Source organism: Lepidochelys olivacea, assembly GCF_965140295.1.
Source record: "Lepidochelys olivacea isolate rLepOli2 genome assembly, chromosome: 4".
Taxonomy (NCBI): Eukaryota; Metazoa; Chordata; order Testudines; family Cheloniidae; genus Lepidochelys; species Lepidochelys olivacea.
The window spans coordinates 99,579,878-99,606,843 of record NC_140414.1 but is presented as its reverse complement, the minus strand read 5'-3'; the positions used below and the strand labels follow the sequence as shown (position 1 = coordinate 99,606,843).

At 41.6% G+C, this 26,966-nt stretch overlaps 1 protein-coding gene across 1 annotated transcript in view; it reads left to right on the top strand.

Annotated features, from left to right (window-relative positions):
* The window catches only part of GABRB1 (gamma-aminobutyric acid type A receptor subunit beta1), a 267,143-nt gene that overhangs the window by 192,347 nt on the left and 47,830 nt on the right, over positions 1–26,966 (top strand). The window contains exon 6 of the mRNA XM_084626426.1: positions 21,673–21,755. Coding sequence (XP_084482552.1) covers positions 21,673–21,755 — 83 coding nt within the window. The remainder of the gene's footprint in view (positions 1–21,672; positions 21,756–26,966) is intronic.

Below are 26,966 nucleotides of genomic sequence, written 5' to 3'. Positions count from 1 at the left end.
ACAATAACTTAGGTGCACCATTTCTTATTGGAACCCTCCGTGAAGTCCTACCTGAAATACTCCTTGATGTAAAGCCACCCCCCTTTGTTGATTTTAGCTCCCTGAAGCCAACCCTGTAAGCCATGTCGTCAGTCGCCCCTCCCTCCGTCAGAGCAACGGCAGACAATCGTTCCACGCCTTTTTTCTGTGCGGACGCCATACCAAGGCAAGCATGGAGGCCGCTCAACTCACTTTGGCAATTAGGAGCACATTAAACACCACACGCATTATCCAGCAGTATATGCAGCACCAGAACCTGGCAGAGCGATACCGGGCGAGGAGGCGACGTCAGCGCGGTCACGTGAGTGATCAGGACATGGACACAGATTTCTCTGAAAGCATGGGCCCTGCCAATGCATGCATCATGGTGCTAATGGGGCAGGTTCATGCTGTGGAATGCTGATTCTGGGATCGGGAAACAAGCACAGACTGGTGGGACCGCATAGTGTTGCAGGTCTGGGACGATTCCCAGTGGCTGCGAAACTTTCGCATGCGTAAGGGCACTTTCATGGAACTTTGTGACTTGCTTTCCCCTGCCCTGAAGCGCATGAATACCAAGATGAGAGCAGCCCTCACAGTTGAGGAGAGAGTGGCGATAGCCCTGTGGAAGCTTGCAATGCCAGATAGCTACTGGTCAGTTGGGAATCAATTTGGAGCGGGCAAGTCTACTGTCGGGGATGCTGTGATGCAAGTAGCCCACGCAATCAAAGATCTGCTGATATCAAGGGTAGTGACCCTGGGAAATGTGCAGGTCATAGTGGATGGCTTTGCTGCAATGGGATTCCCTAACTGTGGTGGGGCCATAGACGGAACCCATATCCCTATCTTGGCACCGGAGCACCAAGCCGGCGAGTACATAAACCGCAAGGGGTACTTTTCAATAGTGCTGCAAGCCCTGGTAGATCACAAGGGACGTTTCACCAACATCAACGTGGGATGGCCGGGAAAGGTACATGACGCTCGCATCTTCAGGAACCCTGGTCTGTTTCAAAAGCTGCAGGAAGGAACTTTATTCCCAGACCAGAAAATAATTGTTGGGGATGTTGAAATGCCTATATGTATCCTTGGGGACCCAGCCTACCCCTTAATGCCATGGCTCATGAAGCCATACACAGGCAGCCTGGACAGTAGTCAGGAGCTGTTCAACTACAGGCTGAGCAAGTGCAGAATTGTGGTAGAATGTGCATTTGGACGTTTAAAGGCGCGCTGGCGCAGTTTACTGACTCGCTTAGACCTCAGCGAAACCAATATTCCCACTGTTATTACTGCTTGCTGTGTGCTCCACAATATCTGTGAGAGTAAGGGGGAGATGTTTACGGCGGGGTGGGAGGTTGAGGCAAATCGCCTGGCTGCTGGTTACGCGCAGCCAGACACCAGGGCGGTTAGAAGAGCACAGGAGGGCGCGGTACGCATCAGAGAAGCTTTGAAAACAAGTTTCATGACTGGCCAGGCTACGGTGTGAAAGTTCTCTTTGTTTCTCCTTAATGAAACCCCCCGCCCCTTGGTTCACTCTACTTCCCTGTAAGCTAACCACCCTCCCCTCCTCCCTTTAATCATTGCTTGCAGAGGCAATAAAGTCATTGTTGCTTCACATTCATGCATTCTTTATTCATTCAACACACAAATAGGGGGATGACTACCAAGGTAGCCCAGGAGAGGTGGTGGAGGAAGGAAGGAAAATGCCAGACAGCACTTTAAAAGTTTACAACTTTAAAATTTATTGAATGCCAGCCTTCTTTTTTTTGGGCAATCCTCTGTGGCGGAATGGCTGGTTGGCCGGTGGCCCCCCCACCGCGTTCTTGGGCGTCTGGGTGTGGAGGCTATGGAATTTGGGGAGGAGGGTGGTTGGTTACACAGGGGCTGTAGTGGCAGTCTGTGCTCCAGCTGCCTTTGCTGCAGCTCAACCATACACTGGAGCATACTGGCTTGGAGCATACTTCAGCAGCCTCAGCATTGAATCCTGCCTCCTCTCATCACGCTGCCGCCACATTTGAGCTTCAGTCCTGTCTTCAGCCTGCCACTTACTCTCTTCAGCCCGCCATTTACTCTCTTCAGCCCACCACCTCTCCTCCCGGTCATTTTGTGCTTTCCTGCACTCTGACATTATTTGCCTCCACGCATTCGTCTGTGCTCTGTCAGTGTGGGAGGACAGCATGAGCTCAGAGAACATTTCATCACGAGTGCGTTTTTTTTTCTAATCTTCACTAGCCTCTGGGAAGGAGAAGATCCTGTGATCATTGAAACACATGCAGCTGGTGGAGAAAAAAAAGGGACAGCGGTATTTAAAAAGACACATTTTATAAAACAGTGGCTACACTCTTTCAGGGTAAACCTTGCTGTTAACATTACATACATAGCACATGTGCTTTCGTTACAAGGTCGCATTTTGCCTCTCCCTACCACGTGGCTACCCCCTCAACCCTCCCCCCTCCCCGTGGCTAACAGCGGGGAACATTTCTGTTCAGCCACAGGTAAACAGCCCAGCAGGAATGCGCTCCTCTGAGTGTCCCCTGAAGAAAAGCACCCTATTTCAACCAGGTGACCATGAATGATATCTCACTCTCCTGAGGATAACACAGAGAGATAAAGAACGGATGTTGTTTGAACGCCAGCAAACATACACTGCAATGCTTTGTTGTACAATAATTCCCGAGTACGTGTTACTGGCCTGGAGTGGTAAAGTGTCCTACCATGGAGGACGCAATAAGGCTGCCCTCCCCAGAAACCATTTGCAAAGGCTTTGGGAGTACATCCAGGAGAGCCGCGAATGCCAGGGCAAAGTAATCCTTTCACATGCTTGCTTTTAAACCATGTACAGTATTTTAAAAGGTACACTCACCGGAGGTCCCTTCTCCGCCTGCCGGGTCCAGGAAGCAGCCTTGGGTGGGTTCGGGGGGTACTGGCTCCAGGTCCAGGGTGAGAAACAGTTCCTGGCTGTCGGGAAAACTGGTTTCTCCGCTTGCTTGCTGTGAGCTATCTACAACCTCATAATCATCATCTTCTTCGTCCCCAAAACCTGCTTCTGTGTTGCCTCCATCTCCATTGAAGGAGTCAAACAACATGGCTGGGGTAGTGGTGGCTGAACCCCCTAAAATGGCATGCAGCTCATCATAGAAGCGGCATGTTTGGGGCTCTGACCCGAAGCGGCTGTTCACCTCTCTGGTTTTCTGGTAGGCTTTCCTCAGCTCCTTAAGTTCCACGCGGCACTGCTTCGGGTCCCTGTTATGGCCTCTGTCCTTCATGCCCTGGGAGATTTTGACAAAGGTTTTGGCATTTCGAAAACTGGAATGGAGTTCTAATAGCACGGATTCCTCTCCCCATACAGCTATCAGATCCCGTACCTTCCGTTCGGTCCATGCTGGAGCTCTTTTGCGATTCTGGGACTCCATCATGGTCACCTCTGTTGATGAGCTCTGCATGGTCACCTGCAGCTTGCCACGCTGGCCAAACAGGAAATGAGATTCAGAAGTTCGCGGTTCTTTTCCTGTCTACCTGGCCAGTGCATCTGAGTTGAGAGTGCTGTCCAGAGCGGTCACAATGGAGCACTCTGGGATAGCTCCCGGAGGCCAATACCGTCGAGTTGTGTCCACAGTACCCCAAATTCGACCCGGCAAGGCCGATTTAAGCGCTAATCCATTTGTCAGGGGTGGAGTAAGGAAATCGATTTTAAGAGACCTTTAAGTCGAAATAAAGGGCTTCATCGTGTGGACGGGTGCAGATTTACATCTATTTAACGCTGCTAACTTCAACCTAAAGTCCTAGTGTAGACCAGGGCTTAGGAAGCAACAACTCCTGTGAATCACAGCCAAAGAAAAGGTTCACATGAAACCACGCAAACTGCAACCACTGAGGGCTAAATTCTACCACTGTTACCAATGTTGAGGCATATCTTATTCCATGACTAATCCCACTGAAATCAGTGAGACTACTTGCAGAATAAGGTACTGCTCAACATGAGTAAGGCCTCATCTACACTTATGGTGATATGTAAGGTACCTGTAGCTACACGCCACAGTGAAAAGCTGGCTGTGTTCACACTGATGTACAGCTACATATGGCAGTGAAAGGCTCTGGCAGGGGGAAGCCACAAAGGAAAGGTTCCAACAGCTCCTTGCAGCAGGGGAAGGCCCAGCAGCAAGAAGCTGCCGGACCCTTTCTCCACTGTTTCCCAGCTGATAGACCCTTTCACTGCAGCAAGGAAAGGCTCTGGCAGCAGGACACTACACTGATTCAAGGTGGCTTCTCTGAAATTCATTGCTCAGCTACTAGCCAGTGGCTGCCAAACACAGCATCCTCACTTACACAAATCAGCCCAATCGCACATCCAGAGGAAAGTGCAAACACCACACACAGTTTAGACCCACGCTCCTCACAACTGGACACCACCAGAGAGAAGCATGATGTGCACCTGAGCCAGGCCTGTAAGGATCCGCTCCACCCCACCACTGCATTTTCCCAAAAACTAAATCAAATCATGGATCACACATTTTGTTTCAAATCAACTAGACCTTAAATACTTTTTAAAAAGACAAACAGGATTAAAACATCACACAACTGCATGTGTTAATACTCTATTGCATTCTGACCTTAATCTACAGAGTTTAAAATAACTATAATGAAGTCCGTAGGGAGTGATTTTTTTATGTTCCAAAATTGCCATAACTTTAGTATAAGACTTAGTGTCTTGCCTTTATATGCACTCTTCAGGAAATTATTAGAAACAAACACAAGTTAAATAACATATTCAGTAACTTCTTAATACCTATCATGGTGCATTCTATTGTTAGTAATTCAAAACCATAATCCTGCCTCCTACTTATATTTGACAGACAGGGAAATAGTAAAAAATTGTGTTGAACTATTAAATTATTGGAAAGGTTTCCATGCCAACCATGAGAGTTTGGAACATTTAGTTCACTTCTCTTTAAAAATAACCATTCTGTATATTCAGTAAAGGCTTAGCGATAGTGGATCTCTCCTTTCCAAACCATTTCTAATGGCTAGAAAACTGGCTCACTCCCCACATTGAAAAAACCTACAGGAGCAGACCAGAAAAGCAGGAAACTGAAGTGGCTCTTGGCTCAATGTGGTTCCGCTGGCCCCTTTCTCTCTGGCAGCATGATTCCTGCAGGAGTCATGCTGCCATTGACAAGTTCTACCCTGTGGATGCTACGCAGTGAGCCATAGTGTATATCTACACTTGGAGCTAGGGGTGTGATTCACAGTTTGAGAAGACATACCCATGCTAAAAGAAAAGGAGTACTTGTGGCACCCTTGAGACTAACAAATTTATTTCTGATTGAGCAAGTGTGCTAAAAATAGAGTGTAGCTATGGGCAGTGGCAGGAGGGGCTAAGCTAACTCAAGTGTGTCTCCTCAAACTGGCAATCACACACCCCAGCTCTATTCTCTTCTCATAGACTCAGACTTTAAGACCAGGACCATCATGATCACCTAGCCTGAACTCCTGCACATCTCAGGCCACACCCATTCCTACAATAGGCCCACAACATCTGGCTGAGTTCCTAAAGTCCTCTAATCTTGGTTTTAAAACATCAAGTTACACACAACCCACCATTTACTCTATTTCAAACGAGCAAATGACCCAAGTTCCATGCTGCAGAAGAAGGCAAAACCTGCCCCTGGGTCTCTGGCAATCTGACCTGGGGGGAAATTCTTTCGTGACCCCAAATATGGCAACCAGTTGGACCCTGAGGATGTGGATGAGACTCAGCAGACAGACAGACATCTGGGAAAGAACTCTCTGCAGTAACTCTGAACCCTCCCATCTCCAGCCACTGGAGATATTTGCTAACAGTAGTTGCCGATAGGCCATACGCCGTGGTAGGCAACCTCATCATACCATCAAACTCAGTCTTGAAACAGGTTCAGTGTTTTGCCCCCACTACTCCCTTTGGAAGGCTGATCTAGAACTTCACTCCTCTGATGGCTAGAAACCTTCATCTAATTTCAAGCCTAATCGTGTTGGTGGCCAATTTATATTCATTTGTTCTTGTGCCAACATTGGCCCTTAACTTAAAGAAGTTCTCTCCCTTTTTGGTGTTTATCCCTCTGATGTATTTAAAGAGAGCAATTGTATCTCCCCTCAACCTTTCTTTGTTAGACTAAACAAGCCAAGCTCCTTAAGTCTCCTCTCCTAAGAGAGATTCTCTATTCCTTTGATCATCCTAGTAGCCCTTCTCTGCACCTGTTCCAGTTTGAATTCAGCTTTCTCAAATATGGGACACCAAGTCCTGCTCCCAAAGCCCCAGGGAACCTGAGGGAAGGGGCTTCTACAGGTTGCAAGGGAGAGTGGATAGTGAAGGCTCAGAGGCAGCTTTTCTCACTACAGCTGGTCAGAATATCTGTGGTGAAATAAAGTTTTTCTGTTTTGTTGAAGCTGAAAGTTTTTGGAGGCATCAGTATCAACAGAGTTTTCATCAGCGCAGGGAGTGACAGAGCCTCTCTCTTGAACTGTACTGTCCAGTGATTAGGGCCCTGGGATGTGGGAGACCCAGATTCATGTCCCTGCTCTGCCTGATATAGAGTGATCTGGGATGAAAAATTCTGATTTGAAGTAGGCAGAGCATGGTCTTGAACCTTGGTGTCCCACATTCCCAGGTGATGCCCTAACCACTATGTCACATTCACACCCTGCTGTTTCCTGAATCAAAAAGCTCAGGTTTTGGTTAAAAGATGGACACTTTGCTGGCTTGGAGCCACAATACATAGGGCGTGGGGATGGAGGAGAGCTGAGTAACTTAACAGGGGGGGTAGGGGGAAATGCTCTTGGGAGAGCTATTTTTACTTTGTTTCAGCTGCAGGTTTTAAAATCCAATTTGGACTGTCTTGAGCTAGATGATGAGGCCTGGGCAGATTACTACTGGGATGTTTGATGAAAGAAGTGAGTTTTGAAGAAGGAGAGTGAATATCACCAACTGGCACAGGAAGGGGGGGAAACGGTTTAAGATACCCAGGGAAAAGGTCATGGAGTTGTGAACTCAAGGAGAGAAGGGGGGTATCAAGGTGCACAAAGATAGAGCATAAGATGAGCAAGAGGATATAGTAGGAGATAAAGGCAGAGATGGTGGGAGGAATTAGCAAAAAGCTTGATGTTGAAGATGAGGTATTTATGAAAAAGGAGACTGAAAGCCTCCAAGGGAGAAGAGACGTGATCAGAGTCATTGGAGCTCTCCTTAAGTATACAATGCAGGTGTTTGTTTTCCCTTTGTACAGCCTCAGAAAGGTCTCCAACATACACCTATTTGCAGACTTTTAATGTAGTTAAACTCAAACCTCTTCCCAGTAACACTCCAGACACAGCCACAAGTAGGAGTGGAAGCCTCCTGTGATACTGGAGCAGTCCCTAAACAAGTCCATCCACGATTCCTCCCAGTGAAATAGGAGATCAGGGCATGATCACTTGCTCCCAAGATCTCAAGCAATTTCAAATGGGGGTTGAACTGCTAATACTGCACCTCCCTTCTCCAAGAATGAGTTTTCCCCAAGATTTCTCACTCCCAATGGGTTGGCCCAGGTCCTCTCAACCCAAAGATCTCCTGCACTTCCAGAGAGTGGCTGGCTGAGGGTGCAGGTTGGACTATTATCTGTTTTGTTATCCCTGGCCTCCATTTACTGGCTCCAGGATTTACCCTTAAATCCCCATATCACCACAAGACTGGGTTCCATGTGTCAGATTATTTAATTAAATTCCATATGTAAGAGGGAATAAAGATTCTAAAAATCAATTTCAGCTCCTCTGAATATAAAATTAGGGACTCCTGCAAGTATCTAATGAGTATTAATTAGAGATTGCAATGCACTTTGAAGATATAACAAAATGCTGAAGAGATACAGGTTTCAGAGTAACAGCCGTGTTAGTCTGTATTCGCAAAAAGAAAAGGAGTACTTGTGGCACCTTAGAGACTAACCAATTTATTTGAGCATAAGCTTTCGTGAGCTACAGCTCACTTCATCGGATGTAGCTCACGAAAGCATATGCTCAAATAAATTGGTTAGTCTCTAAGGTGCCACAAGTACTCCTTTTCTTTTTGAAGAGATACAATACACACAAATTAACAACGTTCATTACTTTTATTATTTCCCTTTAACATTAACAGTAAAAACCCAAAGGTCACATTTGAAACCACTACCACAGACAAGAAAGCAGGTTGTGATCAAGGATAGATTTTAACTTTAGTTAAAAATGAGATCTCTATTAACACATATGTTAACCCTTTATGCTTAATCTGTCCCAGTTTGTATTCAGCTCAAACACTCAGGTTTCCTTTCCCCAACCTGAAGAAGAGCTCTGTGAGGCTTGAAAGCTTGTCTCTCTCACAACAAAAGTTGGTCCAATAAAAGATATTACCTCACCTATCTTGGTTTATCTCCAGTAATAGTCAGACTAGATATGGTCCTGAGCCAAAACCCTACATCCAAAACAACCTCCTCCCTTCCTTCAACTATGCGAGGTATGGAACTCAATCCAAATGTTATGGCTTAAGACCATTCCAACATTTTTTGGTTTGCTAGCAATTCCAGAAAGACAGAAATACAGAAGCTAGCTTGCTTTGGGTAAAATGAAACATGTTTTGTTTTGATTGAGCATTTTAAATATTATTTTAACATTAAAAGAAACTTTAAAGTCAAAAGTTGTTTTAAATCAAAAGAACCAAAACATTTCATTTCAAAAGCGTTGAAACAAAATGTTTTGATTGTGGGGGGAAGAGGAGGAATCTGGGTCTTTTCCCCAAAAATGAACAATTCAGCAAAAACATGAATTCACAAAATGTTCCCAGGGGCACTGAATCTGCATTTTTTGCTGGAAAAAGTTTTGGTGAAAAGAACATGTTGCCCAACTCTAAGTAAAGCTGAAGAGGGCCTGGTAAGGCCAAAGGGGAGGAACAAAATCTAACCTTTACCTCAATTGCCTAGCCCATTGCTGACCCTCACCTTCCAAGCACACATCTGTAGACGACTAGCTAATGAGTAGCTTTTGTAAAGTTTAAAAAGAAGAACTTAACCATTTATTTGAAAGTTAGACAGTTTCAGTTTGTCACTGGTAGTTCTCATTCAGCTCTTTCCTGCAGATCACTAGCATGCAACTAATGGAGCAATGTCAAGACTAAGGGCATGTCTACGCTTGCCATTTAAAGTGGAAAAAGTCCCTTTTTTGCACAAAAACCATGGGAGCATCTAAACTTGCCAATGACTTTTTGCAGTGAAACTCAGAAGTTTCACCGCAAAAAGAAAACCACCTCCACGAGAGGCGTACAGCTCTTACCGGTGATGCTTTTGCAGTGATGTGCAAGTGAAGACACATTCTTCCTGTTTACAAAGCTTTTAGTCTCCGCAGGATATCCCACAGTGCCTAAGTGACCACTCTGGCCAGCAGCTCTGCTGCCAGGTAAACAGACATCCACTCCTCCCCCTGTAAAGCCCCGGGAACTTTGAAACTCCCCTTCCTGTTTTCTTGGCAAGTGCTCACTTATGATCTGGCCAGGTGACAATGCCTGCTCCACGGAGCAAACAATCCCCTGCTTAGAGCAATGCTGAGCTACAGGAGCTGATCAGTGTTTGGGGAGAGGAGGCTGTAGAGGGACCCAAGATGCCCCACAATCACACACCCCCTTCCCACAAGACCCATCGTCAAAATGGAGAGAGCTGCACTGTGGGATAATTGCCCTCAGTGCACTGCTCTCATCCGCGATGGAAGTGCTGCAAATGTAAACACTCTATGATGTCTGTGGAAGTAAGTGAGTACCCAAACCAGTGCTTTTCTTTCAACAGTTCACTATCACCAATAAAACTGACAGCACAAAAACTCTGCAAAGTGTAGACATCCCTATACAATATCAAGACTCAGAGTTTGACAAACCAAATCCCTGGAGATCTAGCAAAAGTTCTAAGTCTTAACTTTGAAAGGGCCTCTAATCATTTCTGTACTTAATGATCCTAAAACAAGAACAGCAGTGACTTTTTCTAGCACATAGTCCTTCAAAACAAAGACCAGACACTTATGGTAGATTGAAAAGAAAAAGAAAGAAAGAAAAATAGCATACTAAGAAAATAATGGTCTTCTCTAATGCAGACTTTTGATATATGCCAAGAGGGTATCCATGATCCCCATAAAAAAAATTATGTTCCTCAAAAGGAAAATTATGAAAACATTTGTACACCCATCCAAATTCAGGATTATCACCCAAAACATATTCTGGAATGTCCAGGAAACAATCATCTAACAGAAAAGCAGGAATTTTCTGGATTAGGATCCATTTTAGAAGCACTAGATGCAAACTGTACATGGTTGAGAAACAAGATATTTGTCCCCTTACAGATTTAAGACACTTGAGTAATTTGCAATTTTTTGTTTAAGATTATGTTTTTTATTAAAAAGAAAAACATAGTTATGCAACTAATAGCTGCAATTATACAAAATATTTTACCTAATTATTACACTTCCAGATATGCAGCTCTGCTCTCACAAGGAGTGACTGTGCTAGAATTTAAATAAAACAAATGAAAAAGTGGAAGAGGATTAAAGACATGGCCATTGCTTATTTCATCTTTTCTCCAATTCTCCAAGAAAAGTATGGACTGCAAGGTTTTCCCTAGGGCCAGATTTTCAAACTCAGAAACACGAAATTGAACTCCTGTCTTACGCACATAAACACCCATTCATGCGAAGTGGCCATGCACATGTGCAGATCCCAGAGTGTGTGTGCAGACTGGGTCTCTGCAAATATAGGTTTGGTGCCAAATATATGTCTCCAGTTATGCAAGCCTAACTGAAAAAATCTGATCCACTCTGTATTATTGCCATTCAAAACTCAGTCAGTCCCTAGCAAATAATATTTTAATAATATATATTATTTATTTGTATTTCAGCAGCACCTAGGAGCAGCAGTCCTTTACCACTGTGCTAGTTGCTGTACAAACACAGAATAAAAAGGTGGTCCATGTCCCAGAGAGATCACAATCATGTTCTTTTTTGTCTTTAGGGTGCTCTTAGATCACATTTTCAAGCTTTTCTCCACAACCATGAGGACTCTAAGTGTACCTCTTTTTAAAATGAAAACTTAGATTTTCACCTAATCATCTGCCTCCAGGAGCTGGGGATTTAAGAAAAAAACCAATATGGCACGATTTGTGATAAAACATGTTGCCAGCTCTCTCATTATGTCAAATATGACAAAAGAGTGCTAATAAGTACTGTAGTTTCATTTGTGGAGGGCTTGATTAGCCCCTGGGTTACAACTGTTTTATTTAACTCATATGGCCTAGGCCAAAGCCCACTGAAATCTATTGGAGTCTTCCTTGACTTCAGTGGATTTTGCTTTTAACACTTCACTGTGAGCCCAATGCAATCAATAAAAATTATTCAAACTCCAGTGAAATTACACACCAGTTGCAAGGTTATTGACTTTCCTAAATACAGCTCTCAAATAAAGATGAAAATAAATCTTTAGTAGGGGGCTGGAGTGAAAATTTCTACTTTAATTCAATTCCCTTTCTGTCCAGATAAGATATGTCAGTGTTTTAATTTGGTGTGTAAAGTGTCTTGTAACAGTTTACACCTAACCCCTGAAAGATATATTTGGAGGACACAATTTTAGAGTAACAATTCAAAGTGAAAGGAAGTACAGTAACATTCCTTCCAATTAGTGACAGCCTCCCAGGAAGTGGTGTTGCAATGGCTGAGCAGGGGCTCAGAATACAAAATTTCAAGGGTGCTCCTAAATGTTCCTGCTTAGGCATCTACACCATTACCTTTCTACTCTTGCATTAGCCTTGCCAGTATTTTCTTTATCTATGATGTATAAGATGAATTATGAATGAGTTGTGAATTTTTCAGATCTTGGCACATGGGAAAGTCCACATGTCATCCTACATATGATCTCATTATTGTAGTTTATGCAGGGATTAATTGACAAGCATTGTTGAAGTAATAAGGAAGATATGGTACATTTATCTATCTATCATGCTTCACTGTGCAGACTATGGGCCCTGACCCTTTACTGACACAGCTAGCCCTTGCTCCCAAGAATAGTTCTATTGACTTCAGTGGGATCATTCATGTGGTTAAGTGTTTGCATGACTGGACCTTTCAGTGGCATCATTCAACTATGGTGTCAGTGAACTTGGGGATCAGATTTGGGGATAAACCAATGACTACAATTGACTACAAAATGACTACAATTTCTGTTGGGTACTAAGGAACGTTTGAAATTTTGTACTAAGTGTTTTCTGAGCCTCTGGGTTTACTTTTTTTTTTTTTTTAGACTTTAAATGCTGCGTAGTTTCTAATTAATCTTGCTTTGGGGTTGGAGAGGACTAACAAAACTAGAATGTTTGGCCACCAGCCCTCCCATCCTCCAGCTTCTCTCAGATTGTGCTTTACTTTTAGGCACTTGATTCCATAAAGTAGGGAATAGACTTTTCTGAGAAGAATGTCCATGTATAAACATGGTAACAGGGGTCAGATGCAGCAATGACTTTTATAAACAATTATCTTATTCCACGCCAATGCAGCTGATTGATTTGACTCGTATATTAACTTTTCATGTCCCTGTTTACATTTGACAAGAAATGTATTCCTCCTATGAAAGTTATTGGGTGTATGAGAACAGATGAGAAACTCAAAATGAATCCTTCAACCCAAACAACTTCTTTCAGTATTTCAATATGCCAAAAATTTTTGAAACATTTTCATTCAGCTTGATCTGGAAAAAATAGATATCTTTTGGACAAGCAACAAAACCAAATGTTCAGTCATTCACACAGCCCTACTCACCAAATACTTGCCCCAAATCTACCTGACTGCTGGTTATTTTGACTTTGTTCATTATGACACCAATGACTGGTTCAGGACAGCAACATTACTTAAAGATAATTAAAACAGTTTTCACAAGTTTTTGACAAGTGGCTTTGGATTAATGCTTATTCCACACCTTGAAAATATATTTTTTTAAAAATAAAGTTGTCTGGCATTGCAGGTGAGAAATATACGGACTAGAAACCCAGAGGGGAATGGGAAGGAAGCAAAAGGCACATGAAGGGTGGCTTAGGATACAAGAAATGGGATTAGACACTGGCTCCTAAACTCTACTGGTTCATGAACCACCTTCTTAAAAAATTGTTGTGAAGTGAATGAATTGAACATCAAGCTCACAGACCCAGTTTGGGAACCCCTGGATTAGAGGTTACACTTTATATTAAGGTTCTATTTCTAAAGAGTTTATAAAAGGATAATAAATGATTAACAGACATTTTACTAAATGGTAAATCTATAGTGATAGATAGTTACAGAACCCAACAGGTTTTATGCACCAGTGGCTTACAAACATCTATAAGAACTTCTACTGATGCATTTATAACCATCTGTAACACATTACACAAAACTTTCAAAAGCGCTTAAGTGACTTAGGAACCTACATCCCATTTCCCCACCTGTTAGTGAGACAGGATCCTAAATCACTTAGTCTGAAAATTCTGTACCGTGCTTATAACAGCCATTATTCATTTATTAATCCTTTATAAGCTATTTATAACTGTACTTTTCATATAATGTGACCAGACAAGAGATACTGAGGGTAGTTGATTTTGTAACCATATATTATAAAAATATTTGATCCGGCAAACTTCAATTAACACCAAGCATATGTGCAGCACATAGAAGTAAATGGGAATACTCACAGTGCATAAAGTTCAGCAGAGTCATGTTTTCAGGATCAGGGCCTATTATCAATCCTGGGGTTCTGGTGGCTATGAACAAAGTGCCCAGGCTTTGCTTTTGTAATGTATGATGTCACCAGATTCTCTGGAATTAAAGCCTTATATGAGGCATATATAGGTAAAGGATGCTGTTTTTATATTGTAAACCACATGTATCATTTTCTCTTATGCAAAGTACTCTATTGAGGAAGGAACAATCAGTTGCACACATACAAAATGGGGAGTGACTGCCTAGGAAGGAGTACTGCGGAAAGGGATCTGGGAGTCATAGTGGATCACAAGCTAAATATAAGTCAACAGTAGAACACTGTTGCAAAAAAAGCGAACATCATTCTGGTATGTATTAGCAGGAGTGTTGTAAGCAAGACATGAGAAATAATTCTTCTGTTCTACTCCACACTGATTTAGGCCTCAACTGGAGTATTGTGTCCAGTTCTGGGCACCATATTTCAGGAAAATTGTGGACAAATTGGAGAAAGTCCAGAGAAGAGCCACAAAAATTATTAAAGACCTAGAAAACATGACCTATGAGGGAAGATTGAAAAAACTGATTTTGTTTAGTCTGGAGAAGAGAAGACTGAGAGGGGACATGATAATAGTTTTCAAGTATATAACAGGTTGTTACAAGGAGGAGGGAGAAAAATTGTTCGTAACCTCTGAGGATAGGAGAGGCAGCAATGGGCTTAAATTGCAGCAAGGGAGGTTTAAGTTGGACATTAGGAAAAACTTCCTGTCAGGGTGGTTAAGCACTGGAATAAATTGCCTAGGGAGACTGTGGAATCTCCATGATTGGAGATTTTTTAAGAGCAGGTGAGACAAGCACCTGTCAGGAATGGTCTAGATAATATTTTGTCTTGCCATGAATGCAGGGGATTGGACTAGATGACCTCTTGAGGTCCCTTCCAGTCCTATGATTCTAAAATTCTGCGTTTCTTGTAATAATTTTGCCAACAAGTTGTCCTTCTGAAACCCAAGCATAAAACAGGTTGTCTTAGACTTACATTTTAAACAGAAAAATTAAGCAGTTATTTCCAGAGATGAATCCTTGGCCTGATTCTGATCTCACGGCAGCGTGATGGAGTTACTCCAGAGTCAATGTGTACAGCTGATACAAGATCAGGAAGAGCAACTTTTCCCCTTGGTGTAAAAGTTCACTTTCAAACTGCAGTTCAGGCTGAGTTTTTACAGTGTGCACAAGAGACTTTTAAAAAACAAAAACGCTCGTCTTCCCCAGTTCATACCCTTATTCACATTTATAATTTATACTATGTTGGTTGAAAGAGGTGGCAAGAACACATTAAAATTTTATTCCTTCTTCTCCAAGTGGGACAAGACTTTTCATGACAGGATTTGTATCATTTAGCTCTGGGTCCTCTCTATATTTAATCGTTCATGCTATGTTAAACATTGCTTCTTTTTCCTCTATAGAGAGCTCTGAAGAATAGACAACAGCTTTTTGGCAATGCTATTGTGGTGAAATGCTCTGACCAAGTATTAAGCAATAGCTACACTTCATGTTACTGCCTCTGTGTTTATTTTAACCCCGGTAGTCTACACTGCAATTAAACAGCCCTGCAGCCCAAGCCAGCTGGCACAGGCCAGCTGCAGGTTTTTAATTGCAATGTAGACATATCCATAGTAAGAGAGAGTCCCAGAGCTTGCCGTCTAAATAGAAACAGCAGACAAAGGGTGTAAGGGGAAATCAATCCAACTTTTACACACACAACTAATTCCATTGAAGATAACAGGACTAGTCACATGTGTAAATGTCCACAGCACCTTGCCACAATTCAGTATTGTCATGAGAGTTGCCTGTTCAATGAGATTTTTAGGGATAATTTTTCTGCCTACAAAATTCTTGCAGCTTGTCCTTTTCTTTTGTCTGATTGAGAAATACAAAAATTACATAGTTCTAATACAGTCTATTAAGCAGTACAATCTCCCTAAAGACAACTTGGGAAATTCTATGGAAAAATCAATTAAAACTATATCATAATACATGTTGCTTCATGCAGAGAAATTTGGTATTATGGTAATACCTAGAGTCTTCAGTACGGTAGAAGACTCTAGGTATTACCAGAAGGCATTGTACAAAATCCATAAGAGACAGTCCCTTCCCTGAAGAGTTTACCATCTACAGACAACACAGACAAGAGGGGGTGAGGGAACAGAAGAGGAAATAGGCACAGACACATGAAGGCATTTGACCAAAGTCATCCAGCAGGTCACTGACAGAGCTGGCAATGGAACCCAGGTCTCCAGACTCCCAATCCAGTGCCATTAGAACACACAACCTCCCAAGAATGGTTTTGCACAGAATCTCACATGCAGTATCCGATTCTTCTTCCACTGAAGTCAATGAAACCAGTATCAGTCCCAAACAACATTTTTCACAAGTCATCACAAACTCTGTACCATAGCAGTTCCCACATATTAGCTACTCATAAGACAATTCTTACTTGTCTGTTATGCTAGCAGCTGTTTCCTTTGGAGGTAAGAGAAAATTGGTTATATTTATATTGGTCTTAGGTTTGGTAAAAACTTGTTTTCAGAAACCTAAGTATTGGGCCCAATTTCAGTTGACAATAAACTAAAACCAACAGAGCTCAGAGTGTATTTTCTGTCCTACTAACTCAACTAGACACCTATTGCAAGGATGAAATATGAAAAAAGGATGAAAAGGATACAAAAATTTCTGTATTATTGAATGCCTCAGTGTATACTGAATTAGCCATTTCCTGCCAGGGCTGGCATCACCGATGTCCCAGACCAGGAAAAACTGAAAGTCATCAACCTGAATAGCTTTCCATTCAAATGGGAGCACCTTCGAGCAATGGGACCACTGCAGCCTACAAGAAAACCAGTTCCACCCAGGTTGCCTGCCAGAGGCTGAAGCAGTGGAAAATTCCTAACAAAAAAAAGAAACAACCCATTTTAAAAGTGTATTGAACTAAACAGGAAGAAGGCCTTCTTATTCTGGAATAAAAGTATCCAACATGGAGTTAATCAGAAACAAGTCCATGTGTATACAAGCCCTCCAAACTGACACTTAACAACACAGTCTCTGGGAGATTGAGAGAACACAAAGGGGACATCTCTCTGAGCTGGGAAACGTTTTGACTGCTGAATCCAAACAAGCTGAGGGGAGGTTGATGCAGGAATCAGAGGGGGCTTCATGATCAGGAAGAGAAGACTGAGCCAGAGAAGTGAGATCCAAAAGAGAGGACCTGGGACCCCTGAGGGCACTGACCAAAACCCATAGAATGTTCAAGAATGGTGAGGACTCTGAGGGAGGGAATTACATACTGGCATTTCTGATTTTTCCTAGATCAATGTATCTCCTGTGCTTTGTCTATGAGTAATTAATTATTGATTTAGAAATTCCTCTGCAAAGTGTGTGTCTTACTTCAACTGTCATGTTTCCAGAAGGGTTAAAATATAAATCAGAGTACCCAGGGGGGTGGAGCTTTGGTGACGGTGTATGGAGGGTCGCATGGGTCCTGGAGCCCATTACTTAGAAGTGACACCAGACAAGCTCTGTGCCCAGAAAGTATGTCTGAGAGGCCAGAGGCTGGAGCCTGTCAGAACCAGAGGAGTGTAGAAACACATAGATCCAGCACAAAAGTCCAAACACAGCTGCTTGGTGAGCAGCCACAAGGGGGAGCTCAGCCAGGACTTACTATTTTCTTGCCATTTTTGATTTTGTTTCTTTTTCCCTCTGATTCACTAACTGTTTTTCAAATTCTTAAAGTGGTTCATGAATCATTCAGCCTCAGTAGAAATGAATAATAATAAGCCCATTTTCATTGTGTTCAGTATGCAACTAATTACCTGAAAATGACTGCCTGGTATTGCATCAAGGATTGTCTCATTAGCATTCAGTGCTCCTGTTATAGCAGAAAGGAGGAAAGAAAAGAAGAGGAAAAAGGGGAGTAGAGAGCACAAAATCATTTTTTTACTGTGCTTTGGGCTGCTCATTAACCCTTTCCCACAAATACACCAAATGGTATGTACGATACCGTGTCTTGCAGGAGGCATGATAGAGGTTGCAGAATGAATGGTGTAGAGAAAGTAAGTCCAATGCTCTATTTACTTTCTCTCAAATTACAAGAGCAAGAGGAAATGCAATGAAAATTAAGGGCACCACATTTAAATCCCACATAAGGAGATATGGGTAAAAAAAAATAACTTTTGAAATTCACTGCCATAAGTTACCACTGAAGCCAAGAATTTGGTTTATGCAGCAGAGGAAACCTACCTATTAAGCAGTCTCTTGCAAGCTCCATTCAAGGTCCAAATACAGTAATAATATAGTGTCTTACCACAAAAACTGCACAATATTGCTATTTCTTTATTTGTATTACAGTCGTGCTTAGAAGCCTCCATTAGGGATTGGATCCCACTGTGTTAGGCACTGTACATGCATAGAATGAAAAGATGGTCCTTGCCCAAAAGAGTTAATTCTGCTTTACAGAGTAATTGTATAAAAAAGTTGCTCAGTGGAACATTTAAGGCTTATAGAATAATTGACCAACAACCATTATATCAGTTTTACAGTGGATTAGTTGCATTAACATAAAATCCTTGAAACTATGGAGTAAACTGGCATTAAAAATGTACTACTATTTATACGATGGGATTTTCAAAAGTGCTTAAGTGACTTAGGAGCACAAGCCCCGTCGTCAGTCAATGGGACATGTGCTCCCCTTGTCACTTAGGTGCTTTTGAAAATCCAACCTTATAATCATAAGAAAGCAAGTTGGCCACTATAGTGCTATGATCATTGTGCCATCCAGGAAATCTTGTATTGATGTCTATGGGTTGTGCAATCTTTCTGAATCAATCAATCTACTGCAAATGAGCTAAATTAAGGCTGATTAACTGGGAACAAAAGAAATACTGTTTGGAATCTTCATAAAAAAGCATTTAACTGGACTAACACTAATATATGCAGTTATGTATAGAATTAAGTAGGAAAGAATGAATACCTTTTACTGTGCATTTTCAATGAGTCCTTTGGCATAAGGTTTCTCTGCCACAAGGATGATAAAAACTAGCTCCTATCTTCACTGAAGTCCTTGACCACCACAATAAACACCACCCTATTAAGAGAAGCAATTCAGTTTAATACGCAAAATCATGTGGCTCCCAAAACCAGCCTTCCAGAAAGAATGCAATTTGTTCAGAGCATATATTTGCATTGTATCTGAAACAGATAATCTGAAATATTCCAATGTATTGTGATGGTCTGACTCACATAACAATGCTATCTGCAATTAGTCCTTAAGCATAGAGTTTAAAACCATGTATATATATAATTTTTATAACTAAGAAACATTAAACACACTGCGGCACTAAGGTATGCAGCATATTGATAGTTGTAGCAGATTATTGTCCAATTCCAGACAGTACTTAAATTGTTGCTTAATTTACAGCACACCAGTAGTAAATTTCTGTATGTCTTCCTAGGTACTTCCATGGCACTTGTCACCACCGTATCTGAGTGCTTCAAAATTATTCATGAATCTTATTCTCACAATAAGCATGTTAGGTAGAGAGCTATTATACCCATTTTACAGATATTAAGGGTAAAATTTTCACAAGTACCTAAATCTCATTTTCAAAAGCGATGTAGGCATTTAAGAGCTAAAGTCTCACTGAAAGTCAATAGGACTTAGGCTACTAATTCACATGGGGTAATATTTTCAAAAACACCAACTGTCTTGCCCAAGGCCAGACAGGAAGTCTATGAGCAAGTTTAGGATTTGAACCCCAATTTCCTGGTTTAGCGCAGTGATTTATCCTGCCTCCCATTGACAATACTCCCATTGGCTTCATGTGCTGAAAATTAAATACCTGCTTAAGTTCTCTGCAGGCCTAACCAAAGTCCAGAAAGAGAGCTGGTTCCCCTACAATCATAAAAATGATACCACCAAATATACTCTGAAAGTAAATTACTGAATCACAACCCAAATGACAAACACTACGGACAGACAAATGATACATCAATGTTTTATTTGCTTAAAGAAAATGTAGACATAGACAATCCCATCTTTTCATACTACTTGCCAGAGAGATTTGGCAACACAAAAAGGGACAACTCGAGTGCTTTCATTTCACTGCTACCTTTTGATCTTTTCCCATTTCAATTCTGTGCCAATTTCATGTTTGGTAGCTCTTAGAAACATCTCTCCCCAGCTTAGAGATAAGAATTCATCCTTTCTGAACTACCAAACCATAAAAGTGAAAAATGGTAAAGGCCTCCTAAATCATCCACTACACATCTCTATATGTGCAGGATTGTTCCCTCCAGTAGAATCACTACTGTTTTGTCTAGTCTCATTTTCAATGCCACAATCACTTCTCTAGGACTGCTTTAATTAGTAAGAAGCAGAATCTAGCCCATATTGTGGCTATTATCACAGAGAACAGTTGTTTGGAGGAGAACATGATATCTTTATGTTATAGTACATCATCTTTTGATAGCATAACTCCATTTTGGAGAAGTCTAGTCTATTTATCATAGATAAATGATGGAGTGATTTATGAAAGTATATGCTAGTTCACCATCTATTATTTAAAACTCTTCCTTCACTAATGTCATAAATATAAAGGGAAGGGTAACCACCTTTCTGTATACAGTGCTATAAAATCCCTCCTGCCCAGAGGCAAAACCCTTCCACCTGTAAAGGGTTAAGAAGCTAAGATAACCTCGCTGGCACCTGACCCAAAATGACCAATGAGGGACAAGATACTTTCAAATCTGGACCGGGTAGGGGTGGTGAGAACAAAGGGTTCTGTCTGTCTGTGTGATGCTTTTGCTGGGAACAGATCAGGAATGCAACCTTACAACTCCGGTAAAGTTAGTACGTAATCTAGCTAGAAAATACGGTAGATTTTCTTTTGTTTAATGGCTGGTAAAATAAGCTGTGCTGGAGGGAATATGTATTCCTGTTTTTGTGTCTTTTTGTAACTTAAGGTTTTGCCTAGAGGGATTCTCTAGGTTTTGAATCTGATTACCCTGTAAGGTTTTTACCATCTTGATTTTACAGAGTTGATTCTTTTACCTTTTCTTTAATTAAAATTCTTCTTTTAAGAACCTGATTGATTTTTTATTGCTCTTAAGATCCAAGGGTTTGGGTCTGTGTTCACCTGTACCAATTGGTGAGGATTATTATCAAGCCTTCCCCGGGAAAGGGGGTGTAGGGCTTGGGGGGATATTTTGGGGGAAGACGTCTCCAAGTGGTCTCTTTCCCTGTTCTTTGTTTAAAACGCTTGGTGGTAGCAGCATATTGTTCAAGGACAAGATAACGTTTGTACCTTGGGGAAGTTTTTAACCTAAACTGGTAAGAATAAGCTTAGGGGGTCTTTCATGCAGGTACCCACATCTGTACCCTGGAGTTCAGAGTGTGGAAGGAACCTTGACAACTAATATTTAAAGCTTGGATGAAAATTGTTATAGAAGTGTTAAACATAAATGTACAATAACGGTAAGTAAAGATAGATCAGAAAGTTTTCATTTTAGGCGATACGCAATACATAGGTTATAAAGAAAAACATTTATAATATAAATTTGAAGAGACCTTAACTGCCAATCTTAAAATGAGACACCCAAATAGAATTTTCACTAAAACATCAGAGCTTCTCTTATGTGTTGAGCTGCAATTTTCAGTAGGAATTTTGCTATTGTATTTTAATATTCGATAAATTCTCTTAATGGAATATATGGTTACCAAACATACAGAATAGCGAATAATATGTAACTGTAAGACACAAAGAGCCTGGTGATGTGGCTAGTGGGTGTAAAAGAAGCTGCCCATTAAAACAGTAAAATATTTGGTCACAGATACCATACCAGGGACTTTTTCCATGAACCCATCTTTTTTCCTTCTTATAGGATCACAACTACAGCTGCTTGCATGATGGATCTACGTAGATACCCTCTGGATGAACAAAACTGCACACTAGAAATTGAAAGCTGTAAGTTGTGGGAGGGAGAGGGTTGACCACAATGCATCTTTGAATTGAAAATAATTCATTGGCTAAGTAAAGTCTATAGTTGGTCTACAACAGAATTCACAGCCCTATTATATTCTTATCAGTTTGGTTTGTGTATAGAAACTATATAAATGCATAATAAAATGAATTGAGTAAGATGAGCCACATTTAATTCACATTATTTTGCTGTTCCAAGACTATCAAATTTCTGTGAAGGTCTCTTGCCTAAAGGAGGGAGTGCTGTGTAATGGTTAGATCAGAGTCCTGAGTCAGATCTTTTGCCTTCTCCATCACCTACTCACCATAGTATCTTATCTTGGGAAAGTCACCTCACCTCAATTTATTCATCTGAAAAAGTAACACTAATATTAGCATTTGCAAAGCACTTTTAGAACCTCAGATGAAAGACACTATAAAAATGAGGTCCTGGATTCTATATCATTAAAGCCAGTGGGAGCTTTGCCATTGACTTCAATGAGCATAGTTTCAAGCTCTGTAAGATTAAATTCTTCTTTCTCGTATCTTAATAGTTCTCTACAGATAGGAGACTCACAAAAACTCTATGGTGAGATTTAATGAATGGTGCTTGTATACTCAACGTTGTCTAAGTCAATCCATTGTCTTCATAAAACACATTATCTCAACATATCTGATTAAAAACTTCCAAAGCAGAATATCTCAAATAGGACATTGCAGCAGTTTCTATGAAATAGTTCCAGTAGTCATATTATAACTTTTGTAAATTGACTGTAGTAATGTGTTAACCTCTTACTGTAACTAGTATTTGTTTCTACTTTTTTGTGAAACTCCCAGTGAGTGTCATAATACAGTAACTTTAACTGGAAACTTCCTTCATAACCCGCAAAGCTGCACATTATGATTGGCAGCTCTGCTACTTCAGACTTTGCAGTCCCAGCTCACCATCTTTCTGGCACAAAACGCCATAATGACAGCTGCAGCGGCACAGGAGTGAGCAAACAGAGCTGTAAACAGGGGAGTTTGAAAGGGGAGTTTGTATTGCGGTGCTCGTTGGGGGTTTGTTTTTGCTGTGGGTGGTGGTGTTTTGGTGTGGTTTGTGTTTCCCAGATTAACAGGATTTAGGTGGGAAGGCTATGACAGATACAGAGGCAGGAGTGGGAGTGACCCATGTAGTGGAAGACACAATGAAGATGACTGGATGTGGAAGCTGCGGTATGATCCTGGAGGGGGTACCTGGAAAGATTTTCATCTGCATGAAGTGCCATCTCATAGAGCTGATGGAAGGAAAGATCCGAGGATTGGAGATGCAGGTAGAAAGTCTGATTGAGTTTAGAAGGGGCTTCGAGTGGATTATGGAGCAAAGACATGAGGAGGCGGAAGAGAAAAGCTCAGACTTGCAGATAGAAGCAGGACTGAAGAATTCTGAGGGGAGACTGCTGGGTGAAGAAAATGGACAGTGGAAGCATATGACTAAGAGAACCAGGCAGAGGAAAAGACGGGCTACTGAAGGAGAAATAGAACTCAAGAACAGGTTTGCAGAGTTGGAAAATGAAGAAGGGGCTCAGCAGGTGGTCACTGAAGGTGGAAGGGCAAGGAAGAAGAGAAGAGCGGCTAGTCCTATAGGAAAAGGGGAAGAGTCAATTGAGACTACACCAAATATGAGCCCCAGGAGGATACAGGATGGGTTGAGGAGGATTACAATGGAGAATAGGAATGGAAAGAACCTGTAGCCAGAGGGAACAGGGGATAGACCGGAGAATTGCACCGTCACCAGGAAAAGGCAGGTCTTTGTGATTGGGGACTCCTTACTGAGAAGAATGGACAGACCTGTAACCAGAGCTGATCCAGAGAATAGAAGGGTGTGCTGCTTTCCAGGTGCTAAGATATGGGATGTGGACCTCAGGTTGAAAAGAATCCTAAAGGGAGCGGGAAAGAATCCACTGATCGTCCTTCATGTGGGAACAAATGATACTGGTAGATTCTCGCTGGAACATATCAAGGGAGACTATGCCAGGCTGGGGAAGGAAGACACTTAAGGAAATCGAGGTTCAGGTGATCTTCAGTGGGATTCTGCCTGTTCCTAGAGAAGGGCAACAAAGATGTGACAAGATCATGACTATCAACAGATGGCTCAGGCAGTGGTGGGCTGTAAGGAGGGCTTTGAGATGTATGACCACTGGGAGGCATTCATGGACAGAGGATAGTTCTCTCGGGATGGACTTCATCTGAGTAGGGAAGGAAATAGACTTCAAGGATGGAGGCTGGCACAACTGATTAAGAGAGCTTTAAACTAGGAATCTGGGGGAGATGGTTGGGAGATGTCCAGGTAATCTCCACGCTGGATTTTAGCATTGAGAGGGAACAAAACAAAGTAAGAAAAGATACAACCGTGGGTAGGAGAATGGACAAAAGGAGGAAGGGCAGTGTGGATACCAGTGTAATAGATCATACTGGCTGCAGAATGTCCGTGCCTAATCGGGTAAAGAATGTGAGCGAGGCCAAACAGCAAAAATTAAGATGTTTGTACACCAATGTGAGGAGCCTAGGTAACAAAATGGAGGAACTAGAGCTACTGGTGCAGGAAGTGAAGCCAGATATTATAGGGATAACAGAAACATGGTGGAATAGTCGTCATGACTGGACTACAGGTATTGAAGGGTATGTGCTGTTTAGGAAAGACAGAAATAAAGGTAAAGGTGGTGGAGTAGCATTGTATATCAATGATGAGGTAGAATGTAAAGAAATAGGAAGCAATGGAATGGATAAGACAGAGTCCGTCTGGGCAAAAATCACATTGGGAAAGAAAACTACTAGAGCCTCCCCTGTGATAGTGCTTGGGGTGTGCTATAGACCGCCGGGATCTAATTTGGATATAGATAGAGCCCTCTTTAGTGTTTTTAATGAAGCAAATAAGAATGGAAACTGCGTGATCATGGGAGACTTTAACTTCCCAGATATAGACTGGAGGACAAGTGCTAGTAATAGTAATAGGGCTCATATTTTCCTAGATGCAATAGCTGATGGATTCCTTCATCAAGTGGTTTCTGAACCAACAAGAGGGGATTCCATTTTAGATTTGTTTTGGTGAGTAGTGAGGACCTCATAGAAGAAATGGTTGTAGAGACAACCTTGGTTCAAGTGATCATGAGCTAATTTAGTTCAAACTGAACGGAAGGATAAACAAACATAAATCTGCGACTAGGGTTTTTGATTTCAAAAGAGCTGACTTTCAAAAATTAAGGAAAGTACTTAGGGAAGTGGATTGGACTGAAGAACGTATGGATCTAAAGGCAGAGGAGGCCTGGGATTATTTGAAGTCAAAGCTACAGAAGCTATCAGAAGTATGCATCCCAAGAAAGGAAAAAAAATTCATAGGCAGGAGTTGTAGACCAAGCTGGATGAGCAAGCATCTTGGAGAGGTGATTAAGAAAAAAGCAGAAAGCATACAGGGAGTGGAAGATGGGAGAGATCAGCAAGGAAAGCTACCTTATTGAGGTCAGAACATGTAGGGATAAAGTGAGACAGGCTAAAAGCCAAGTAGAGTTGGACCTTGCAAAGGGAATTAAAACCAACAGTAGAAGGTTCTATAGCCATATAAATAAGAAGAAAACAAAGAAAGAAGAAGTGGGACAGCTAAACACTGAGGATGGAGTGGAGGTTAAGGATAATCTAGGCATGGCCCAATATCGAAACAAATACTTTGCCTCAGTCTTTAATGAGGCTAATGAGAATCTTAGGGATAATGGTAGCATGACAAATGGGAATGAGGATATGGAGGTAGATATTACCATATCTGAGGTAGAAACGAAACTCGAACAGCTTAATGGGACTAAATCGGGGGGCCCAGATAATCTTCATCCAAGAATATTAAAGGAATTGGCACATGAAATTGCAAGCCCATTAGCAAGAATTTTTAATGAATCTGTAAACTCAGGGGTTGTACCGTATGATTGGAGAATTGCTAACATAGTTCATATTTTTAAGAAAGGGAAAAAAAGCGATCCGGGTAACTACAGGCCTGTTAGTTTGACATCTGTAGTATGCAAGGTCTTGGAAAAAATGTTGAAGGAGAAAGTAGATAAGGACATTGAGGTCAATGGTAAATGGAACAAAATACAACATGGTTTTACAAAAGGTAGATCGTGCCAAACCAACGTAATCTCCTTCTTTGAGAAAGTAACAGATTTTTTAGGCAAAGGAAATGCAGTGGATCTAATTTACCTAGATTTCAGTAAGGCATTTGATATGGTGCCACATGGGGAATTATTAGTTAAATTGGAAAACATGGGGATCAATATGAAAATTGAAAGGTGGATAAAGAATTGGTTAAAGGGGAGACTACAGTGGGTCATACTGAAAGGTGACCTGTCAGGCTGGAGGGAGGTTACCAGTGGAGTTCCTCAGGGATCGGTTTTGGGACCAATCTTATTTAATCTTTTTATTACTGACCTCGGCACAAAAAGTGGGTGTGCGCTAATAAAGTTTGCGGATGATACAAAGCTGGGCGGTATTGCCAATTTAGAGAAGGACCGGGATATCACAGAGGAGGATCTGTATGACCTTGTAAACTGGAGTAATAGTAATAGGATGAAATTTAATAGGAGAAGTGTAAGGTTATGTATTTAGGGATTAATAACAAGAATTTTAGTTATAAGCTGGGGACGCATCAATTAGAAGTAACAGAGGAGGAGAAGGACCTTGGAGTATTGGTTGACCACAGGATGACTATGAGCCACTAATGTGATATGGCCATGATAAAAGCTAATGCGGTCTTGGGATGCATCAGGCGAGGTATTTCCAGTAGAGATAAGGAGGTGTTAGTACCGTTATACAAGGCACTGGTGAGACCTCATCTGGAATACTGTGTGCAGTTCTGGACTCCCATGTTTAAGAAGGATGAATTCAAACTGGAACAGGTACAGAGAAGGGCTACAAGGATAATCCAAGGAATGGAAAACCTGTCTTATGAAAGGAGACTCAAGGAGCTTGGCTTGTTTAGCCTAAATAAAAGAAAGTTGAGGGGAGATATGATTGCTCTCTATAAATATATCAGAAGGATAAATACCAGAGAGGGAGAGGAATTATTTAAGATCAGTACCAATGTGGACACAAGAACAAATGGATATAAACTGGCCATCGGGAAGTTTAGACTTGAAATTAGATGAAGGTTTCTAACCATCAGAGGAGTGAAGTTCTGGAATAGTCTTCCAAGGG